General features: G+C 31.2%; 1 protein-coding gene across 1 annotated transcript in view; it reads right to left on the bottom strand.

The window, feature by feature from the left end:
• The window catches only part of LOC145333845 (uncharacterized), a 53,062-nt gene extending 36,447 nt beyond the window's left edge, over nucleotides 1-16,615 (bottom strand). The window contains exons 1-5 of the mRNA XM_080179104.1: nucleotides 16,545-16,615; nucleotides 16,205-16,247; nucleotides 12,740-12,825; nucleotides 10,055-10,126; nucleotides 2,126-2,203 (exon numbers count right to left, since the gene is read on the bottom strand). Coding sequence (XP_080035230.1) covers nucleotides 2,126-2,203; nucleotides 10,055-10,126; nucleotides 12,740-12,825; nucleotides 16,205-16,214 — 246 coding nt within the window. The 5' untranslated portion in view covers nucleotides 16,215-16,247; nucleotides 16,545-16,615. The remainder of the gene's footprint in view (nucleotides 1-2,125; nucleotides 2,204-10,054; nucleotides 10,127-12,739; nucleotides 12,826-16,204; nucleotides 16,248-16,544) is intronic.
• Nucleotides 16,616-17,352: the final 737 nt, after the last annotated feature.

The following is a 17,352-nucleotide window of genomic DNA, read 5'->3' as shown; positions in this document are numbered from 1 at the left end:
AAAACAATTATAGGTTCTTGTTCTCTATAAAAATATACATTAAACTTAGAAAAGGTGTTTTTGAATATCTCTGAAAACAACGGCGCTTTTTAGAGCATAAAGATTTCAAAAAGTGTGTGTGATGACTTTTTCGGCCATTATTTTTTACTTTTTAGGTAGATATATGAATAATAAAAAATGTCTACCATTCTAAAAAGATAGACAAACATATTTTTTGATTATTAAAATTTGTATTCAACATATTGTAAATATTTAACATCTTAAAAATACAATTTATTTAAATTAAATTATCACATTATAAATCAAACGTTTTGTGTAATCTATTGTTAAGATTTAATGCTCCATGACCGGAAAACCAGCTCATGACCCGAAATATTTCATCTTGTTACCTAAATTCCTACCCCCTCCCCCTGTATTTCCTCTATATTTGGTGCAAGACTGGATTTAATCTTTAAAATCTCCGCCCCCTTTTGACAAATTATACTTGTGTGTTATAATACATCATAATAAATTCTTTAAATAGGGTAGGGTTTCTAAAAGGCATTTTCATTTTAAAAATTCAAACCTTGATAACTTTTTTATCTTAAGAGATTTTTTTGTCAAATAAAAAGGTTTTTTTTTCATTTTACTATAAGCTACGTTATTATAGAAGATTCTTTTAAACCACATGCATCACAATCAAGAAATATGAAAAAATGACAAATTTAGTATTCTAAAAATGCTTTTGTGAGGCGCCAAAAAGCATTTCACCTTTAAAACTCATTAAAGAACTTTTCTTAGACCTTTTTCTAAATAAATATTGAAATTTTAAGACTTTTTTATACAAAATAGACGAGTTATTTTAATTTTTCTTGATCAACATTTTTCACACAAGGCATTTTTTGACACCATACACCTATCATAGAGGCCGCATTTTTAGAGATAATGAAAAACACCTTTTACAAGTTTGATGTGCTTTTCTACAGAGAACAAGGATATATAATTATTTTTTCTGTATTCCTTCTGGTTGTTTCTGAAAATCGAAAAACTCAGTTTTTTCTGACTCACCCTGTATAATATGATAAATAATATATTTTTAGTATCCTATCTACTTTCATAATTCACTTTGTTTGTCCGTCAATCCGTCGGACCGTCCGTAAAGATATGCGATAAAACATTTTTTATCAAGGTAGATACCAAAATTTTGGGTGAAGATTCCTTGTACCAATGAGCACTTATTAAATAGTTTACTTGGTCTGTCGGCAATACTTCAAAAGATATAAATACTTTTCTCGTATTCATTTGAATCCGGTGGATAGGAACCGGTTCTCTTGAATACGAAAAAACTATGTCTAGCATCGTATTATATCCAGTTTTCTACGAATATAGAAATGTACAATCATAAGATTAAAACTAGTTTTTTTAGCCGGTGCCTTCGGCACCACGGGGCTAAAAAAACTAGTTTTAATCTTATAATTGTACATTCTTTATCCGCGGAAAGCCGTTTATAATACGATACGAGAAATAACTATTCTCGTATTCATTCGAATCCGGTGGATAGGAACCGGTTCTCATCCATACGAAAAAACTATGTCTAGCATCGTATTATATCCATCTTTCTACGAATATAAAAATGTACAATTATAAGATTTTAAAAAGTTTTTTTAGCCGATGCCTTTGGCATTTCGGGGCTAAAAAACTGGTTTTAATCTTATAATTGTACATTCTATACCCGCGGAAAGCTGTTTATAATACGATGCGAGAAATAACTATTTTCTACGAGTTTTCTAATATTATCTCTTTAACCATTCATGTTTTTTCGTGCTTTGGCACCTATGGATGTGGTTATTCTTGATTTTTTTTTGTCGCGAAACTGTTTTAAATTCTAAAAGTTATAAATTTCTTGTAAAGAAACCGTCATATAATCAATCGTATTCACTTTGTTATTTCATTACACCTGAGGCTAAAATGGATAAAAGTGATTTTCTTCGCTTCTAAAGGATATGTCTACAATTTTAAGAACTAGCCAATTTATCTGTTTATCCTTTTTGTCTGCTTTGGGTGTAAACTGTACATACAGTTTAGGTTAAATAGTTGCCAAAATGTCACAATAGACTTGGGATGCTGGAAATGAAATTTGAATCACCTGAAGATTAACCAATCCACCAGCAAGGAAAAAGTCCACTTTCAATGTTGGTAGGTGATTCCCAGAAAAATTTAACACCTGAAAAATGTAGACATCAAAATATTTTTTTAGATAAAAATTCCAGTGGAAAAATGTAATCAGCTGCGACAGTGGTTCTTTTGCAGCTGGCTAATTAAGTAATTACTCAGAGAGAGAGTAGACAATGGGCTGTTTATTACACTAGTCCCCAAAGTTTTAAAATAACGTTTTCTTATTCATAGGCTCAACAACTTTGGAACTTTTACTGAATATTGAATGGTTGGTTAATTAAGTTCAGTGTTCAAACGTTTCAACCACTAATTTTAATCTACCGTAGGGGTAATTTAGTTTGCCATCATTGGGGATGCACATCAATTTACCGGACAATTTCTTGTCCCTTTAGATCCCTGAAACATATTTTGCCTCAAAAACTAGAAAACTAAAACTCTTTTTATAACGTTTTGATAAAAGAGATGTTTTTACTTTTACATTACATTATACAATTTCTAACATAATACACAATTTTCATTTGGTTTGCAATTGTCCATAACCCCCCCTTCCATTCTTAGCAGGGATCTTAAGGGATAAGACAATGGATGAAAAAATTCATATAAATACCTAATTATGATAATCAAAATTGATCCTTCTGTAGATTACAATTGTTGTTTAATGTCAGAATTAGTATCATGGTAAGGAAACAAAGTAGCGGGTTTCCTCGTATTTTCACAATAGCTTTACATAGGTTACTTTATGTCAGGTAAATGTTAATGATTGCCCCGCATGGTTAGATGCCCCCGCAGTGACTAGAAATAGGAGAAAAGCTACTATGAAAATACGACGAAACCCGCTACTTCGTTTTATTTCAATGGTCCCAAAATTATTTTTAAACATATAATTTAATGTAAAGGGTCGACTTGTCCCCTCCCCTCTTTCCCTAAAAGCTCCTATAGGCAAAGCCGCTAGTCTTAAAAATAATATAATAACTGACTTATATATTAACAACAACCTAAACAATGCATAATGAACATGGCCAGGTTCGAGGCTGTATTTCATTGGAAATCCCCCCGTATAAAAATTAGGAAACTGGTAAATTTTGTTATGCCATATATAAATAAAAAGATGAGCAGAGAAAAATTATCCTCTAAAATATTTTCTTAAAGGGAAACTACAAGAATATAATGAAGTTTTTGTGTCTGAAGCTTAAAATTTTAATGAACGGATTTAGTTTTATTTTTTAAGAACCTTCATATTTATTTCGGGATGGTTATTTAGGCTATTTTGTTTTCAGAATTACGTCTGGGACTTGTTTAGGCTTTTTTACTTTCCCCCTTCTTGTAAAGTCGCTTGTCTATTACATATTATAAAGTAATTATGACTCTTTTATAAATAAAGGGCAATTAGATGCTCTGTTTTCTAATGGGGAGGGTGGGGTTAGAAAAAAAACAGAAACATGACAAGAATGAAATTTGAGTTTAAAATAGCCTAAAACCCAAAAACGGACCTACCAAAATTGTATCACTTTATATAAAGTAGGATTTTATTAATTTAAAGAACAATCAATGTTTTTTTTACAAATCAATAAAAAAAATTGGATCAAGGAAAAAATTGAAGTTTTGGGGTTCGTCGCCTTTTCACAGTAGCTTTTCTTCTATTTTTAGCCCCTGCGGGGGGCACTAACCCTGTGGGGCAATCATTATAACTTACCTAACCTAACCTAAAATAACCTTTCGAAAGCTACTGTGAAAATGCGACAAAACCCACACCTTAATTTTCTTTCCATGACCCCAAAAATTTGTAACATATCAAAACACATTTTGCAGTTAATAAATCCCCAAACAACATTTTAATAATTAAATTATGACATATTAATAATTGTGCATTAGTTTTTCAAATTCATTATGAACTGATAGATTACAAAAAGTGAGTGTCCTTTGAAGAAAAAGGGACAAATGTAATTATACAGAATAACATATCATACAGAACACAGACAATATTTACAAAAAAAAAGATTTTGTTATTAACATGAAAATTTAATTATGTTAAGTAGTAAGGTTGCTAGTAAGATCTCGCTAACCGCTGAACCCATTGAGATCTCCTGTTTAAGGAAGCTCCACGAAGGTCTCAGGTTAGTTTTAGGTTATTATTCTACCCTGCACCCCCTAGATGCTAGATTCCAGCAAAAGTTGAAACAAAAATCTTCTAACTTTTTAGTTAATATTGGTCCGTGTATCTGATCTTATCCCCATTTCTTATGGAAGAAAGCCATTATAATGAAATGTTGTGGATATTTCATTAGGGCTGCAGCTACTCTTTCATTTACTTCGTCCGCGAACATATTTTAAGTTAATATTTTTTAAAAAGAAGCTTTTCTACAATTAGGGTCGGTCCTTCCGTACGGAACGGTTAGCTTTTTTCGTTGTCCTATCGATTTTAAACTTTGCTAAGATTAGCTATAATAACTCTATATCATTACCAGAATGACCATACGTCCATTTTAAACATGTTGATTTTTTTTTACTTTTTAATAACAAATTGTTATGTGATCTAATCATCCGATTGATCTGATTTTTGGTATACTAATTTCTGGGACAACAAAGTACAATATTATAAGCGAACCAACTCTATAATCAAGTCCTAAAATGTAAGTATGTCCATAAACATTATCCTGTATCAAGCAGTTTTTTTTGGATTTCATGTTCTCTAATAAGTGAAAGACGCAGCGGGATAAAATAGCGGGGAGATTGAAAGAACATTAAAAACGATGGATTTCCCCTTACCAAAGAAAAACAATTAATTCTTTAATGTATTTTTAATCATATGTTTGCTGGTTTTATTTTTCTCTAGGCCGACAGTTGGACAGGATGACAGACAGTTCTATGTATATTAATTAGAATTTCAATTTGTATCAACAACTTCAACTAAGCTAGATAAACAGTAAATATAATGATAGGGGGCAAGGGATTTTAGTTTTCACTGAACTCTTCTCCATTTTAAAATTAATTTGGTCGGGAAGCTCCCCTTAAGTCCGGGACGGACTTACACTTTGTTTAAATACAAAATACACGTACATATAATGTCTGTGGAAGACGCTGAAAGTCGCTCAAAAAAATTCTTACGTCATTAAAATGAGGGATGAGGAGAGGAGGAGTGGGAAAGAAAACCCCTAAAAAAGAGATGGATAATCCCTAATTTTTATGACGATTGAGCGACTTTCACCGCCTTCACGTCTGTGTGTCTATTTTCAGTCTGTTTTTCTGTCTTTCTGTGTATGTAATAAAGAATCTGATTTATCGCCAGATCTATTTGGTTTTCCTTTACAGTAAATCTCCCTATAGGTCCAGGAAAGGTATATAACCTTTTTGGTTTCCCATCTCACGGTTGGTTTTTTATTAAATGAATAAGTTAGGGTACAATGTTTGGCACTTTCGATATAAGTAAATGATAATAAAAAACCCATAGAATGCGATAATAACTTCAGAAAAATCTAAGAAAATAGTTTTAATACTTAATTAACGTTTTTAAGTTTTTCTTCAAAAAGTTTAGATAAGATGCCTTTAAAAGTCGTCTATGATTTTGTCAGGGATAAAAATGTAACTTTAAAATAAGAATTACAACATATTTTTTCAATTAGTACAAAGTAAAATTTTGAACATTTTATTGATCAGTATATTTTTTAAAATGTGAAGTAGAAACCTGAATATTTTATCATGAAAATTGTGTTATGATTTGATTGTCTGCTAGATTACAAGAAAAAAGATACTGACAGTACTTGTTGGTTCTTTAAAAAAAATTAGGTAGATTACTTTCAGAACCCCTCTTTTTGCAACGTTATTTCAATAGAACAGAGCCGTAGTCTTAGTGTACTCAATATCTAGACAGCCAACCATCATTTTAGAATTGTTCAATTTTTTTAACTTCTGATAAAAACAGAATTAATGGTATTTTTGTAAATATTATACCTCCAAGAAATGGCTATACTTCCCAATCATATGTTGTGTGATATTTAAGAGGAATTATTTTGATATAATGTCATTAAAATATTCGTTGAAAAAAGTGCTATTCTAGCTTATACTTTACATTTTAATGTGTATGATAATTCAAATAAAAGATAATGAAGATTTATATTATATTTAATTATTATAATTATAAAGAAAAACCTGGAAACAGTAAAAAACTGACTTTATTTTATTGACGTAGGGAAAATTTTGTCAAATATTTGAATAAAAAAACATTATAAAACAAAATAAATTATTTTTAATATAGTCACAAAAAGGCTTAATGAGTTTAGGAAATATTTCATTCACTAATCATGTCATTTAAACTCTTTTACACAGAATACAGTCTAAAAAGATGTTCTCGTTTTAATTTTAAGTAATTTCAAATGCATTTTAATACCTTTTAATGATTTATTTTTTGAAACATCTTTTTATAAAATGTTATTGATTTTTGAAGTTATATGTTAAAATGTTTTTAAATTTTGTTAACATTTTGTTTTAAATGTAGAAAATTGGTAATTCTAAACATTCAAAAAATGATTTTATTAAATTTTCATCACTTAAATTGCATGTTTGATGAAATTTTCAACTGATAATTCAAGAAAAATCGTTTAAGTTTTATTATATTTTACTTTGAAATGTTAAAAAAATATAATTATTGTCAAAAATGTGGAAGTTATACTTTCCTCAAAAAAAGACCTAAAACATGCAAATTAACACATGTAATGAGATTTTTTTTCTTTCGGGTTTAATTTTAAGTAATTATTGATATTTTTTGTAAAAAGGATTTTATATAAAAAGTTTTAAAACTCGAGTTATGTAATGGTTCTAAAAAAGGTTGCGAATTTATGCAATTTTCTTGCAAAAAAAATTTTCTAGGATTTTAAAAATAGCAAAGGGTGTTATTAGACGTACTTACAGATACAATTGCAAAGTCATTTTGGCCAAACACTAAAATAAAGTTTTGACATCTGAGGGTCCAACCGTGATCTAAGAAAAACCACCCCTGGAAAAATACCCCTAAACATTTTTTGTTACTTTTTCGCTTAAAAACTAAAATTTAAGTGAAAAAAGCCGCTAGTGGTAAGAAAAGTAAAAAAATAATCAATTCTAAATTAAAGTACGTGTACTTAATCCTCTAAAGCGTTTTAACCTTTAAAAATAAATAACTAAATAAGAACTATATAGACCAGTTTCTATAATCTAAACTTGCTAAATCCATGGATCCCTTACTGAATAACAACTATTTAGTGGAGTCATTGAATGTCTATTGAAATAAGAGAGACACAAAGACCTAAAGTATACAATGACACACAGAGGTACTTCAATACCAGAGGTGGATTCTTTAAAAAATTGTTTTCGTGAAAAATCGACCAAAATCACATTAAAAATCTACAAAAAATAAACAAAATCATAGAAGGGTTATTAACATATGATTTTGTTTAATTTTTGTAGATTTTTAAAGTGATTTGGGTTAATTTTCCCCACTAAGCGATTAGGTGAGCAAAGTTTTTTAAGAATCCACTTCAGAGAATTTTTAGAATAGATTAACACTTTTCATGACATTGATAGTTAGAATGAAGAAATGAAAAAATCAAACACTTTGTTTATGTCTAAAACACAAAAATTAACTTTATACCTATGAATGCATATCTATAATACAAAGTAGAACGATGTCTACGTCTGTCTGTCCGTCTGTCTGTCCGTCTGAAGCTTAAGATCTCAGTAACCACTGAACCGATTGGGCTCTACTCTTCAGGGAATATACCTACTGGTCCTGTGATGGTTTTAAGCTATTTTCTTGGGGGGTGGGACACCCCCAACCCCCCAAAAAAATGAAAAATACCCCCCCCAAAAAAAAAATTTTTTTTACTTTTTCTTTTTAAATCTAAAATACGAAAAATTAGGTTGATCAAACCTCTTGGGGCAAAGCCCCTAGAGGCTAAGGGCAAAGCCGCTAGTAGAATATAAGTGGATATCATGACAAGGGAAAACTTGTCGTCAGTTTAGCTTGCTTGCTTACTTTTTTAACTAATAAATTTTATGTGATAATATTATCCGATTAATTGGATTTTTGAAGTTCTTATTCCTACTACTATAAGGTAAAAATTTTAAGCGAAGCATCTATATAATCAAGTCTTAAAAATGTGAGTATGTCCTTATACAGAATTCTGTATTTCAGAAGTTTTGCAACAAATCTAAGTATTTTTTTGTTAAAACTTATATATATATTTATATTTTGTATATTTTTGTATATTCAGTTCTGACACTCTACAAGAGTTAATGTTCGTCTGTCCTACCGTTTTAGAGCTTCGCTTTTATGGATCTTGTCATCCTTGTTATTTAATAGCGAGAAAAAGGACATTAACATGGTAAGGTAGAAAGGTACTTTAATATTACACACTCAATTATCAATTTGGAAACAATATCAGAATGTATGTCATTACTAGAATAGCGTTATCTATTAGATGTGTAAAATATAGCAATGGCCACTAGGATGCTTAAAACTTTAAGAATTATCAGAATGGCGTTATTCAGCCATGCCCATTAAGCTATATTTAAAACTTTAAAAACATGAATTTTGATAAAAATGCGTATTTTCTTTGAAGAATAATAATCTAATTAAAATTTTGAACTTGGTATTATTAACTTTGTCTGATCTTTACCGATAGTTTAAGGGATTTTCCTATAGAATAAAAAAAATTCAAAATGTCGTTTTGAATGTTGTAAAAAATATTCGGATATAGGTTAATCTATAATACAAAGTAGAATGATATCTGTCCGTCCGTCCGTCTGAAGCTTAAAATCTTGGTAACCACTGAACCGATTGGATTCTACTCTTCAGGGAATATACCTACTGGTTTTAGGCTATTTTCTTGGGGGTGGGACACCTTCAACCCCCCCTAAAAAACAAAAGAAATCCCCTCCCCCACCCCCAATTTTTTTAGAACTCTTTTCACATATGTTTTGCGAATTCGCCATTTATTAGCAAAAATTGGCGACCCATTCACATTTTTTCATCTGGATAGGTATAGATAGCCACTGGTATAATCATAAAGAGTACATAGTAACAACTATGGCGAATATTGGGGAAAAAATCTTCTTTAAAATTAAGTAATTGAACTCTGAAGAACTTTTGGATAATCTTAAAATCCCTGTACTGCGAGGGGAACAAAGTAGTCTAGAATATCAAAAAGATAATTAATAAAGTTTATAATCTAATTTTATACAAAACTTTTAAATATAAAGTTCAAGTGTGTTAAATTATAGCCTAAATTTTATCAAAGAATTAACTAAAAGGAAGGGTATATGATAAAATATTGTCTGATCAAGAAGTTATAAAATATTTTTGCTATTTTTTAAAGCGTAGCTTTTCTATAATTAGGAACGGTTTATCCGTTTGTAACGGTTAGCTTTTTTCGTTAATTTAGGCATTTTAGAATTGTCCTATCGATTTCAAACTTTGTATGATGATTCATTGTAGTGATTTAGAAAGCGTAGATCAAACTCTATAATCGTTACCGGAATGTCCGTATGTCCATTTTAAACATGTTTATTTTTAACTTATGTAACAGCAAATTTTTATGTGTTATAATTATCAGATTGGTCTGAGTTTTAGAGTATTGATTCCTATTAAAAAAAGGAACAATATTATAAGCGAAGCATCTCTATAATCAAGTCCTAAAAATGGAAGTATGTCCTTAAACAGAAGTCTGAATTTAAGAAGTTTTGCAAAAAAAACGTACGATTTTGTTAAAACTTTTATATTTATATTTTGCATATTCAGTTCTGACACTCTACAAGAGTTAATGTTCGTCTGTCCTGTCCTACCGTTTTAGAGTTTCGCTTTTATGGATGTTGTCATCCTTGTTACTATCTCAGGTGACATGGATTAAGGGAAAGGTTGATTTTTTACCTGAGTTGTATCCGCCAGGACTGGAAGTTCTCCAAGCAAAGTGTTGCTACACTCAACACTCTCCTTACCACTCTAAATAGATAGATATAGTAATAAATCCTTTGATGATAGATTAATAGATTATTAATCTTGATAGATAGATTGACTTAATGGATAAAATAAAAGATGGATAAACAAATGGCTAAATTAACTAAATTTATGTATAGGTACAGACATGACGACACTGAATGTAGGGATATAACCTTCCTTCTATTTACAGGTACATACATGAGGACACTGGATGTATGGATATAACCTACCTTCCATTTACTGGTACAGATATGAGGACACTGGATGTATGGATGTAACTTACCTTCCATTTACAGGTAGAGATATGAGGACACTGGATGTATGGATATAACTTACCTTCCATTTACAGGTAAAGACATCAGGACACTGGATGTAGGGATATAACCTTCCTTCTATTTACAGGTACATACATGAGGACACTGGATGTATGGATATAACTTACCTTCCATTTACAGGTACTTACATGAGGACACTAGATGTATGGATATAACTTACCTTCCATTTACAGGTAAAGACATGAGGACACTGGATGTATGGATATAACTTACCTTCCATTTACAGGTACTTACATGAGGACACTGGATGTAGGGATATAACTTACCTTCCATTTACAGGTACTTACATGAGGACACTGGATGTATGGATATAACTTACCCTCCATTTACGTTACAGACATGAGGACACTGAATGTAAGGATATAAATTACCTTTTATTTACAGGTACATACATGAGGACACTGGATGTATGGATATAACTTACCTTCCATTTACCAGTACAGACATGAGGACACTGGATGTATGGATGTAACTTACCTTCCATTTACGTTACAGACATGAGGACACTGAATGTAAGGATATAAATTACCTTTTATTTACAGGTACATACATGAGGACACTGGATGTATGGATATAACTTACCTTCCATTTACAGGTACTTACATGAGGACACTGGATGTATGGATGTAACTTACCTTCCATTTACGTTACAGACATGAGGACACTGAATGTAAGGATATAAATTACCTTTTATTTACAGGTACATACATGAGGACACTGGATGTATGGATATAACCTACCTTCCATTTACTGGTACAGATATGAGGACACTGGATGTATGGATGTAACTTACCTTCCATTTACAGGTAGAGATATGAGGACACTGGATGTATGGATATAACTTACCTTCCATTTACAGGTACTTACATGAGGACACTGGATGTATGGATATAACTTACCTTCCATTTACAGGTAAAGACATGAGGACACTGGATGTATGGAATCATGGATATAACTTACCTTCCATTTACAGGTACTTACATGAGGACACTGGATGTATGGATATAACTTACCTTCCATTTACAGGTAAAGACATGAGGACACAGGATGTATGGATATAACTTACCTTCCATTTACAGGTACTTACATGAGGATACTGGATGTAGGGATATAACTTACCTTCCATTTACAGGTACTTACATGAGGACACTGGATGTATGGATATAACTTACCTTCCATTTACGTTACAGACATGAGGACACTGAATGTATGGATGTAACTTACCTTCCATTTACGTTACAGACATGAGGACACTGAATGTAAGGATATAAATTACCTTTTATTTACAGGTACATACATGAGGACACTGGATGTAGGGATATAACCTACCTTCCATTTACTGGTACAGATATGAGGACACTGGATGTATGGATGTAACTTACCTTCCATTTACAGGTAGAGATATGAGGACACTGGATGTATGGATATAACTTACCTTCCATTTACAGGTACTTACATGAGGACACTGGATGTATGGATATAACTTACCTTCCATTTACAGGTAAAGACTTGAGGACACTGGATGTATGGATATAACTTACCTTCCATTTACAGGTAAAGACATGAGGACACTGGATGTATGGATATAACTTACCTTCCATTTACAGGTACTTACATGAGGACACTGGATGTAGGGATATAGCTTACCTTCCATTTACGGTACAGACATGAGGACACTGAATGTAAGGATATAAATTACCTTTTATTTACAGGTACATACATGAGGACACTGGATGTATGGATATAACTTACCTTCCATTTACAGGTAGAGATATGAGGACACTGGATGTATGGATATAACTTACCTTCCATTTACAGGTACTTACATGAGGACACTGGATGTATGGATATAACTTACCTTCCATTTACAGGTAAAGACTTGAGGACACTGGATGTATGGATATAACTTACCTTCCATTTACAGGTAAAGACATGAGGACACTGGATGTATGGATATAACTTACCTTCCATTTACAGGTACTTACATGAGGACACTGGATGTAGGGATATAGCTTACCTTCCATTTACGGTACAGACATGAGGACACTGAATGTAAGGATATAAATTACCTTTTATTTACAGGTACATACATGAGGACACTGGATGTAAGAATATAACTTACCTTCCAATTACAGGTACATACATGAGGACACTGGATGTAAGGATATAACTTACCTTCTATTTACAGGTATATACATGAGGACACTGGATGTATGGATATAACTTACCTTCTATTTACAGGTACAGACATGAGGACACTGGATGTATGGATAAAACTTACCTTCCATTTACAGGTACAGACATGAGGACACTGGATGTAGGGATTGAGCTGACTGCCAGGTACAAACAACAAACACAACAAAATGTCTAAATTAATTTAAAATCTAGCATATTAAAGGTTGAACAAGAAAATTAAGCTTTCATAAATGTTGCAAATTATGAGATTCAATTTATTTTTGTATTAATATAAAGTGAATTTCATGATGTTAAAGTAGAGCATTTTATATTGTTATTCGCAGGGAGAGTGGGGACATTTGACTGTTTATTACGCTAGTCCCCAAAGTTTTATAATAACGCTTTCTTATTCGTTAGCTTAACAATTTTTATTGATTGGTTCATTAAGTTGAGTATCCAAACAAACTTTTATCTTCAGAGGAGTTAATTTTGTGTAGCATCATTGAGGACTTACATCAATTTATCGGCCATCATCTTATCCCTTTAGATCCCTGGTTATACTTTACATACATTTAAAATTGAATTCTTATGTCAGTCTACGCATGTATTGTATGTATTTATATTAGAGGGTTTCAAAAACTTTTGAGTTTCCAAATAAGTAAGATTATTTTTTCTAGTTTCATTCAACCAGCTGCAAAAATTATTTCTTGTTTTTCTAGTAAATCAAATTAGTACATATTGAAAATAAAACTTTTAAAACATATTGTTTTGTAAATAATTTCCTCCAGTTTCTATATTCATTATGCATTCATTATTTATGATTGTAAATCCAAGAAATAGCAATTCTATACAAAAATTTTGTTAAAGAATTTTAAAATTGGCATAAACCTCATTTATTTGGATGATATGTGTGACCATCTGTTTCCCTATAAAAGCAGCCTTCAGAAAATACTTCCTGATATGGTATCTGGAGCAATTTACATTATATTAACCAACTGATTTTGGCAACTGATTTCCTAATTGGAAAATCTTAAAACAGTTAAAATATACCAAGTTATACAGCATATTCGTTTGTTGAAATAATTCTTTCATCAAATATGTTTACAAACCTATGAACAACATATTATAGAGTAGCTTTTTTTACAAGAGTTTATTTCACTAAAACCTTTACAATAAGTTATATTTGTTTCAGTCTTAGTATAATGTTTATCCATGTTTTTTTTTCTTCTTATAATTACATTATGATGTATCACATTATAAGAATTATCCAACTAGCCATATAAATATATTTTTCCTTATTAATATCTGTACCCTAAATTAAGCATTACTTTTATGTGACCAAATTAGATTTAAGTTTTGTCAACTATCACTTTTAAAAAAAGGATTTTTTAACCTATTTTAAGAACAAAGCCCAAAGCATGAATTAATATTTTGATTAAAATAACTATTCTAAATTCTGAATTGTCTTTAAACAAGGATGACAACATCCATAAGCAGCAAAGCACAAAATCTATTATGAAATAGACAAACGGACAAAGTGGGTTATAGAGCAGATTATTTGTTATAATAACACAGAAAAGAAAGAGCAAGAATATGCAAAAATCTTAAAATCATCAAACTTTAAAAAGATAAGGTTTATGTCTTTGAAAGTTGTAGAAAGAAAAGCAGCCAAAAAATGCTTAAAAGCAGTCAAACCACAACAGATTTTTTATACCTAATTATGATTCATAATGAAAGAAATATTTACAAGAAGTTTCAGCCTTCTATCTTTTACAGGAGCCAAGAAAATCAGTTAAAAAAAATAAAAGCTGCTTAAAAGCAGTTTGTCCGCTATAGATATTTTATACTTAATTGTGCTCCATATAAATGGGTATGGCGACAGGAAGTTTCAGCCTTCTATCTCTTATAAAAGCCGAGAAAATCATGTTTCCTTAAAAACGTTTCAGACATACAGACAAACGGACATTTCAAATTATAGAGTAGCTACGCTAATAAAAAATGCTAGCAAATAATAAGGTATGTAGTTGTCAGTATACAATATACATACTAATATATGATTTACTCCAAGCAGTGTCCCTTAAGGCCTAACAAAATATTAATGTGTTTATGATGCACTAATTAGATGACTCAAAGGATCAACAATTTGTAAAGAACTTTGAACTTCATTCTGTAAAAGTATAAAATATCTTAGTAGAAAAAAATTTTGGAGCATAACTTTTTCTCAACTTTGAACGCATTCTTGAATTGAAACTTGAATTCTGTGTGGTTTGTACTTATGTACTTTTATTTTATGCAAAGCAGTGTCCAACTTCTTATGATATACATCATTATATTATTTAATGATCATTTGTTTTTTCTGCGATACATTATTATTCTTTAATAAATATTTCTCACCCATTAATACTGTTTTGACCTGTAATTGTGTTAGCTTGTGTTTATTTGTGTAACCTTCATATTAGAGGCATACCTTTATAAATTATTTTAACCTCGTAACAATTCATTTAAAAAAATAGATATTTTGAAAAATAAATAACAGAAATCTTTCAGAAGAAATTGTAGTAAAGCATCCTTTTTTGGGTATAGTCCCTTTCGTGGCAACGCCTCTTAAGGGGCGATTCATCACATTTTTAAAATGGCCTTTGAAAGGTTGTTTTAGGTTAGGTTAGGTCAATTGGGTTAGGTGATTGGCCTGCAGGGTTAGGCAATTAGCTTCGCAGGGTTAGAGCCCACTGCAGGGGCAAGTAATTGGAAAAAACTACAGTGAAAATACAAAGAAACGTCCATTAAGGGGCATTGCTCAAAAGAAACTATACCCTTATTTTTTATGACCTAAAATAATATAATCAAATATTTAATGAAATGAGAAGCAACAACCAAAGTTAGCTGGTTTATCGCGAACTTCAATTTTGTTAATCTTAAAGTTACATAAGAGGGCACCCTCTACTAATATGCCTTACAATAATCAGGGATTTAGTGATAAGCCTATTATATAAAGTAGTAAGCTTTTTTTGTCTGAAGCTAAAGATCTCGGAAATTGCTGGCTAGAATGGGTTGTAATTTTAAGGGAAGGTTTAGAAATGTCATAATTTGGGTTTAGGCTATTTTTCTGATCTCCTCCTGCTCTCCCTTAGATTCTAGGGGCGAAGCAACTAGTAAATGAATAATGTAAATAAATTATCGTATCCTGATGAATAAAGCAGGGGGAGGGGGGTAATTTGGTTTTAAACTTGTTCTACCAGTCGTTAGCCTACAACTTTTTATACCTGTGATCATCTAGAGAACCCAAAAGCAAGAATCCCTTATAATGGGATGGAACACTTTAACGCCCACTGGTGGATATTAAGTTAAGTAACATTTGCATTTGCATTTTAATGAATTGCGTTCGTTTATGTCGCGAACCTGACATAGCAGCAGTAAGAACCTTTTTCAACGTCTTATGACGCTGTATCGGGCCGAAATTCGAACCTATCACCTCACTGACACCTTAAGGTTAAGTTTAAATCTTAATTGGTATGCTGTATGATGTACCATCCCCCTTATTTCCCTGCTAAAAATACTAAAGTAACCTTACTTGTTTTCATAATGAGATAACTAGATGAAGAGTTATTCCGATTCTAATAATGTTATTGTTCATACAATACTGAAAAATATGAAAAAAAATTAAAAGCTCCGATTAACTGTTTAAGTTTACAACTTCTTTTATTTCTACACTTGTTGCCAAATGATTTTAGCATTACAAGAACTATATGGTATAATTGTTTATCGCATCTTATTATAGACAGCTTTTCGAGGATAGTAAAATAAAAATTGTGAGATTAATTCTAGTTTTGTAGACCCTGAAGAATAAAAGATAGAAAATCATATTTATAAAGTCAATTTGTTTTTTTTTACTCTCAGTATTGTGTGATAACCTTAATTTGTTGGCTGATGAATAATTTTGTTGTCCAATAGGCACACACATAATCACATTATTATTGGCTCTGAAATAGATGGATATGTGCATAAATAAATAAATTATAGATAGATAGAAAAATTGGTTGATAGATACAGTTGAATTCACAGATATTGGAGCTTTTTAAAAAAATATCTAACATTTTTCTAGCTCTAATACTTTTTGAGATATCTCATTACAAAGTATTGCTGTAAAATCATCTTTTACACAGCAAAAAAGTGAAACATAAAATTAGATATTTTAGAGAAAATTATCTTCATATAAATTTCTCTGATATTGCTCCAAATTGGACAGTTAAGGTGCCTAAAACTATCCAATAGGAACACACGTAATCACATTATCATTGGATCTGAAATAGATGGATATGTGCAGATAAAGACATAACTAGGTAAATTACCCTTATAATAAAGTAACAGGATGTCTGTTTGTCTGTGTGTTTGTACCGAAAGATCTTGCTAACTGCTGATCCATTCGGGTTTTTCTTAACAGGGTAGCTTTTCATAGGTCCCGGGAAGGTTTATAACTTGAGACTTGAACGCAACATAGACAATTATTTTTCAAATTTAAAGTGCCACTAGAGTCGACTCCCCTACTTTCAATTGTAGTTTTTTTTGTAGTTAAAAAATTGATGGGATCAATTTTTTAGAGGCAAGGGTGGTGGTACCCTCCTCCAAAATAGTTGTAAACCTTACCAGGACATATGAAAAGCTACCCAGTAAAGGAGAACTATTTCGGTTCAGTGGTTACCGAGATCCTTTGGTACATAC

The sequence above is a fragment of the Acartia tonsa genome, chromosome 12, assembly GCF_053477335.1.
Source record: "Acartia tonsa isolate MP-2025a chromosome 12, ASM5347733v1, whole genome shotgun sequence".
Taxonomy (NCBI): Eukaryota; Metazoa; Arthropoda; class Copepoda; order Calanoida; family Acartiidae; genus Acartia; species Acartia tonsa.
The sequence above is the reverse complement of the archived record's forward strand: the minus strand, read 5'-3'. Positions and strand labels throughout refer to the sequence as shown.